The 7,745-nt window shown below is 26.8% G+C and overlaps 2 protein-coding genes across 2 annotated transcripts in view; one reads left to right on the top strand and one right to left on the bottom strand.

Annotated features, from left to right (window-relative positions):
- Nucleotides 1-489, top strand: part of LOC108687460 (translocon-associated protein subunit delta) — a 1,075-nt gene extending 586 nt beyond the window's left edge. The window contains exon 2 of the mRNA XM_018193230.1: nt 193-489. Coding sequence (XP_018048719.1) covers nt 193-453 — 261 coding nt within the window. The 3' untranslated portion in view covers nt 454-489. The remainder of the gene's footprint in view (nt 1-192) is intronic.
- A 428-nt stretch (nt 490-917) lies between these two features.
- Nucleotides 918-1,797, bottom strand: LOC108687526 (proteasome assembly chaperone 2-like). The gene is made up of 2 exons (XM_018193324.1): nt 1,397-1,797; nt 918-1,325 (listed from the first exon to the last, which is right to left on the bottom strand). The coding sequence occupies exons 1-2, from the start codon at nt 1,727-1,729 to the stop codon at nt 918-920; spliced, it is 741 nt and encodes a 246-aa protein (XP_018048813.1). The 5' UTR covers nt 1,730-1,797.
- Between the last annotated feature and the right edge of the window lie 5,948 nt (nt 1,798-7,745).

Consider the following 7,745-nt stretch of genomic DNA (forward strand, 5'->3'; position numbering starts at 1 on the left):
AATAATAATATTTAGAGATATTTAATAATTTAGTTATTTTGATTTCAAATTGTTAATTAAAAATTTAATTTGAAATCATCTACCTTCTTCTAGTAGTTTAATAAAAATCATCAATGATAACACGATACTCTGATTAATATGAAAGTCATCAATGATAATTTAATATTCATGAAACTATTTTGCCTGTGTTAGATATCCTGGACAGAAGATATCAAGAAAGCAAGGTCTGGCGATTATTACATAAAACTGTATGACGAGGAAAAATATGTCGCTGTTCGTAAAGCAATAAGGAATGGAGAAGATCCTGATAGTGTGAATCCCTTAGCAGTAGTTGTTCTAAATAATCCGGGAATTTTCCTCGGTCCTTGGGTGAATTCCGAATTCTTAGCCGCTTTCTTAGCTATTCTTGTATCCTATTCGGCATTTTCTGCAAAATACAAACTTCTAGCGTAGAATATTTTTTATTAAAAAATAAACATTAATAAAATATTTGAATAAGTATTATTTATTTCTTTAGAAATAAAACTTAATAAAATAAAATTATTTGTATATTTTTATATATTCACCATAAAGAAGTTAAATATTATACATTACATTATATATATAGGACACATTCTACTGGTGCTCACAAGGTTCAATTCCTTATTTAATATTTGATAAAAATGAAATGATTTCAAGAGTATTGTGAGAGCAAGTGAAATAAAGCCATAAGCTTTTACTACAATTTACTGCATTCACATCTAAACCATACGAATTAAGTTTTTTTTATGTAAATACTATAGTCCTTTTCATATAAATTTATTTATATGAAAAATTTTCTAAATTATATATTACATTCAAATATACACTTGTATAGTCATAGCAAAATATTATTATTTTAAGATTAACAAAATAGTACAAAATATATCCAGATACAATCAATACATATCCTGTGATGGTGGCTTCCCAAATAAGTGTTTCCAAGACGGTGGATACTTCAAATTATTACTGCTTGATTCTAATACACATATCCATTGATCTAAATAGCACACCAGAGCTATTGCATCTTCTATATTATCCCCTTCAGAACAGAATTTGAATAAGATAGCACAAGGAATGTTAGCATTAGACAGAAAGTTGAAGATGCTCTTAGCAAATCCACCCCCTGGTATCTGCAATCTTTCCTCTCCAGTCACGTCTTTCGGTTTATGCGGAATCCAGTTGAGGTCATCAAAGAGTTTACCAGTCTGAGACTGTATACTAGGAGAGGCAACATATCTCAACTTAAGATGCTGCGGTTGGACTTCTCTTTTTACATAATCATGACTGCTTGCAAGAATTATTACCTGTGAAAAAAAATTTCGCAAAATAAAGATAATTGCAATATTATTAAAAGAGTACAGAATTAAAATATTACTTTAGCTATTTTTCTCTCGGTGACAAATTGCGTAATTTCGTTGAAAAATTCTAAAAGTTCTCCAACATACGGCGATCGGATCTGTATAACGACAATACGTTCCTTGATCCCCGCGTAAATATCAATCGTCGTGATAAGCTCATTCGAATGCTCATGATAGGCGTTTGCGCCAACAATAGGTATGAATGACGCGCTAAAAATTTGACCGACTTTTGGAAGGTTAAGATTCGAAATGAGTAAATCAACAGACAGTTGTCCAACGTTTCCAACCGCTACCGATGGTAAGATGAGCGTATAATTCTCCAAATCAATATCCTGCATTAATTCAATCATTTTCACATTTAATAATATTACTATTTCAGAGTTGAAATATGAGGTAAATATTACAAGGCGATATGTCACACATCAATACTCGACAACTCAACTGGTAATGCATAAGTGCGAGTTTACATGCACTTCATGCACTTGTATTGATAATAGGTCTGTCACGTTGACTGCACTTTTTGCACTTAGCATTTTCGTTTTCTCTCTTTTCACGAATGAATATATATTAGGTGTGGGAAAAAGTTCGTGGCGTTTTTCCCGTTAGCATTTCCCGTTGGCATTAAAAAAACGCCACAAATTTTTTCCCATACCTAATATTTATTCTATTTTAAGTACAAACATTTTATTCGCCGATTAACTTTAAGTATTGCCAATTGCTAAACTGAAAATTTATTATCTAATTTCAAAACTATGTATTTGTAAAAAATAGTCAAATATATTTACATTTCAATTCATTTACATTTTATTTATTATCTCCACACAACACTTTTTCTTTACTATTATTAATAAGAATAAGAGAAATGCCCGTATTCATAATCAGACCTTGTACTTAAAGCTTAAATTTATCTTTAGATGCTCAGCAACTAATGAAATAATTCGTAGAGTATCTAAAGATAAATTTAAGGAAGCCTTAAATATAAGGCTTGACTATGAATACGAATAAGAGACAGATTTTTAAGGCCCAATTTCACGGTTAACTCTTAATCGAGGTTCAACTTATTTATTATCTCTTTTCAATTCTAGAATTGGAAAGAGATGAGATACAAATTGAATCTCGATTAAGAGTACTTAACTGTGAATTGTGAAACTGGGCCTAAGTCTTGGCCTAGTCTGGCCCTAATCTGTTGGCTATTCTGGTGATAAAGTTAATCGACGGATAAACTTAACTGACGTTGGTAAAACTGACGTTGGTAGAACTGACTTGAGTAAAACTCCCCCGAATAAGCATGATTAGTTTTTGTGGATCATGTTTAATTGTTTGGCAAGCAGACCTATCTTTGCCGAATTGAATTCGCTAAATATAAACTTTTTTAATTCTTCCTTTTTCCTTTTTTTTTTTACTTTTTTTTAATACAACACATTATGCAATAAGATATATTATAATAAATTATTTGCATCTTTTAGATAATCTGGCAAAAATAAAATTGTTTGTAGAGGTTCTTCACCCCCACCGATTCTAATCGGCGGTCCTCTTTGGACTATAGGGAAGGAAATAATACAATACATTGGTCATAAATATCGTTATCATTACTTTTTTATAGTAACGATTTGGTAATAACATTACAATTTTTTATATAACGGTAAGCCTAAAATTGGGAAAATCAGTTTTGAAAAGTAATTTGTTATCATTATGAGTTATTTATTGAAAAAGATACATAACTCATTATTTTATAATATTAGTAAAAAAGATAAAAAGTAATGCGTTACTAATATGTTACTCATTATTTGCTATGACTAATGTAACAAATTATTTTGTTACATCAATAAATAACGAATTATTTTTAAAAAATGGCTTTCTCAATCCTGATGTTAGTTATTATTAAATCATTATAAAAAAAATAATGCAAGTAAAGCATTTCCATTCCTACTTTGGACACATATTTTTTTCATTTTTTAATTTAACATTTTTCATTTATACAATTTCTTTTGCATCATAATACACTTTCTTTTATATCAAAATATAATGCATTTCATGCAATATTAATTATAATTTAAAAAATATAATTACAAATAATAATTATTTATATATTAGGTGTAGTAAAAAGAAATCCATTATTTTTCCATTCAATTTCATGCAAAAATAATGGATTTCTTTTTACTACACTTAATATAATAAAATTAACTCTTTATAAGATTATTCCACACGTTTACCATTAATATGTGTATCATTGTAGTTATTATGCAGCCTATCTAAGATTTCACAATTTCCTTTATAAATGAAGTGATATTTTAAATTAATTTAAATTAATTTAAATTCAAATTTTATTCGATAAAAACGAATCAACCTTGTAGAAACCCTCCACCACCCCCGCCGGTTTCAATTGGTGGTCTTCTTTTTACGATATATTGGTGACGTTCAGCAAAAAAAGCAGTTGCATTTCAACTATTGTAAAATTTTTCATTCAACATAATTGGTTTACACATTTAGATCCATAAAGAATCAAAAGCAAGAACCAATCGTATTGAAGAATTTTACAGTTGCAAAATTGCTTTCTCTGCAGCTATTATTTCATATTTTTATTATTTACATTATTTTGCATACAATTCATTTGATATCAAAATACAATTACAATAATAACAATTAATAAAAATTAATAAAACAATTAATAAAAAAATATACTTCAGACTAGAAAAACTAAAATATTAAATTATAATACATAATAGTTCAATCAAATAATTATTATAAGACTATTCTGCTTTTATCGAATATCATTGCGGTTATTATGCATTTTATCTAATAAACTATATTTTATAATTTTTTTTATAAATAAAATAATATCTTTAGAACATAAAAAAATTTCATCTGATAAAAGCGAACTAACACCTTGTAGAAGCTCTCTACCATCCCCACCGATTCCGATCGGCTCTTTTCTTTAGACCTGAGACATAATAAGAACAGTAAGAGGCTCCGCGTAATAAAAGGAACAGGGAACAAAAAACAAAGAATAAGAATTTGAACCTATCAAAAATCATGTATTGTGGAATACACAGTTTCTAATAGGTTGAAATTCTTATTCTTTGTTCTCTGTTCCCTGTTCCTTTTATTGTGCGGAGCTCCTAAGCCTCTTATAAAAATTATCCAATCATAGTCAAATATTCTTCTCACAATCTATAATTGATCAATTTCTCAAGGCTTATTGCATCTATTTTGTGTTTCAGGATTAATACGTCATACTGTAAAATGAAATTTAAAAAAATCGGGATAACTGACACAAATTTTAACAATACTCAAACAATGCGCATATGTCAAAATCTAAACATAAAAACAATCTTAAAAACATCCTGATTTTAGATATGCGCGCTTTTTTAGGCATTTTTCGAAATTTGAGTAAATAATATCTCGATTAGAATTAAAATTATTCCATTTTACATTTTTTCATATTTTTGTTATTTACATTATATATTCTATATACAATTTCTTTTATATAATATATAACATAATATAAAAGATTATAAAATTGAAAATATAGCATAATATACAATAAGAATATATATAAAATTTCTTTGTGAAATTATATACGAAACGTTCGATATGCGTCTAATAACACAATTTTGTTACGATACAATGTGAAATATGTGGGTATGATCGACAAATTACTATTACGTAACGTTTCTTATACATATAATCGAATATTGAATAGCAACTGCAAAGTTTATTTTGTTTTATTTAATTTATTTTTTTTGGTTGCTTTACAAGCAACCAAAACCAAAAAGATTGTTAATAAATTCATAATATATACCTTTCAATTAGAAAGAATGTCAACAATTGACATATTGAAACTATATTTTCATAAGATTCAAACAAAATATATAGCACGCAAAAAATAAGCAAAGCTTTAGTGCACGATAATGATCAAATAAAAAAATATGCAATAAATAAATAATCTCATCAATTCTAATATACACAATTTTTATTCTGTTTCAACGTAAGTCGCGTAAATAATAATTATTTCTCTGTATGATACATATCAAAAAATATTTGTATTGTATCTATTTTTTAATAATATAAACAAATAAATCAAGTAATATATTTAATCGCATGTATAAATTCTAATTCCCGTTTTACTTTATTAAAGATCGTGTTATAACTGTTTAATAAAAAATAATCGGTAACAATTCGATCAAATCAAGTCCCTCAGCTGAGTGGCTCATTAAGTAGTATCCGACACAGAGAAGAATGATCTATATGTGCTGGAGAACGAGCTGTGCTCTATTTCTGTCAAGTTTCACGAGATTAAGCAGCAAAAGGAAATTAAACGATCCGTTGAATATCAAGCATTTTACTGCAGGAGGAAACAAATCCCAAATTTCAGGATTGCTCCCAATAGTAGCTATTTTGCGAGTTAACAACTGTCACCTTTTTCCAAATCTTTGCATAATACAAGTGTAATGCAATTTCCAAATATTTGGATGATAATTTAATCATTCATATAGATATTCATCAGTTTTTTAGTACATCAGATAAAAATTCGTGTGCGAGAAAATATTCTTCCATCAAATACATCTTTTTATTACCACAAAAAAACAGGGATAGAACGATTCCTATCGAAAAGTGGTTACAAATGAAGTGGGTACAAATGATTACATTTCGAAATAATAAAATACATACATTTTTACTATTATTTATTAAATGTGCGAGCACAAAAATTCTCAGGTACTGACTGTTCGAGGCGAATCGAACCGATAACAATAAGACGTCAATTAATTTCAAAATAATCAAATATTTAATATTCATATCGTTTTTTATTTTTTCTATAACAAATGTATTCAGCAAATGTATTTAAATAATTAAATAGGCTTATCTAAATATTAAATGTAACATTTAGATAATTAAAAATTATCGAAGTTTTACTGATACCGGGGTACCCAATCGATTCATCTCGAATTTATTAAGTATTCACACATTTTTAATTATGTTTCATTGCAATAATTTATTCAAATAACTATAAATCTTTTTGAAACAATTTATGAAGTATAGAACTATCAATCAAGTAGAACTAAAAATTCCTTAAATAATATATACATACTACGTATGTATTTTATTATTTAAAGCAACCTAAAATATTTAAAAATTAATTAATGTTCTGGAATATGTAAAAATTAATTAATATTCTGGAATAGGAGGAATGTCCATCGCCTGAAAAAAATTTCTTAAAAAAGCTTAAAGTAAAAAAATATATTCATTTATAACCATACTTTTTTCTCAAAGAAGTCGCGAAGAAACGACCAAACTTATGATTTTAATTTATTTAATGCAATTCATTCTTTCCTATTTTTGCACAATTGCTATCCATATTCAATTCGCTAAATTTTTTTATTGTCAAAGCAGCATTAATATTAATTAATGGAAGAATATTTAAAGAAAACAATAAATTTTTCACTTAAAAGGACAAGTTATTTAATTGATTTTGCGATTCAATTTAAAAAATTAATTAAACTACATTGTTGCTGTTGTTAACTTGAAAATTACAGCTCGCGAGGATTGATCAAAAAAATCAAGATTAATTTTAGCCCTGTAACGGAAATCTTCAGATTCATCGGGGCACCGAATTAGAAGTTTTATGAGTTCCATGGAAAATAATGAAAAATGTCTTTCCATGTTGAAAATTACTACGACTCTTCGTCGGTACAAAATATTTACTAATGTTCATTTGACGCAAGAGACAACAATGAAGCTCTACTATCGAGACAACGATTACATCTATAAACGTGAAAATAAAGATGTTTTCATAATTTTTAAACGATTTAACATATTTAATAAATATGTTAGAATAAAATTTAAGAATTTGTTTAATAAATATTTGATATACTTTTTGAATACGTTTCATCATAAGAGCGAGGTATGAAATAAATTTCGCGGACAAATATTGTATATACATATCATAATCATAATTTTCACAACTGTAGTTATGTCTTATAATAAACATACTACAAAATTATAACCATTAATACAGAATTTTAAATAAAATATGTACCGAATTTATTAATAATCTTTTATTATAGAAAAATTTCTTTAAAGACTTCTCAAAACGAATGTTTATTAAATACATCGATCTCCGTCTTATTAAACGCATCTGATTATAATAATCAATCATTATTTACAATTATTATCCATCAATATCATATATATTACAATTACAATAGTAATTACAATACGTAATATTACACATAATATATAATAATATACAATAATTATTACATAAATTAGGAATATAATACATATATAACGTAGTATTTACAATAATATCCCATAATGAAAAAAATGTCTGTTTATATATAAATATTATTATAAATATATAATTTT

Source organism: Atta colombica, unplaced genomic scaffold (assembly GCF_001594045.1).
Source record: "Atta colombica isolate Treedump-2 unplaced genomic scaffold, Acol1.0 scaffold102, whole genome shotgun sequence".
Classification (NCBI taxonomy): Eukaryota; Metazoa; Arthropoda; class Insecta; order Hymenoptera; family Formicidae; genus Atta; species Atta colombica.

What these genes read in the sequence shown, in the direction of transcription:
- LOC108687526 (XM_018193324.1), bottom strand. Translation starts at nt 1,729, where the DNA reads ATGATTGAATTAATGCAGGATATTGATTTGGAGAATTATACGCTCATC. An exon ending in CCGAGAGAAAAATAGCTAAA is followed by an intron (nt 1,326 to 1,396) that starts GTAATATTTTAA and finishes TTTTTTTCACAG; the next exon opens with GTAATAATTCTTGCAAGCAG.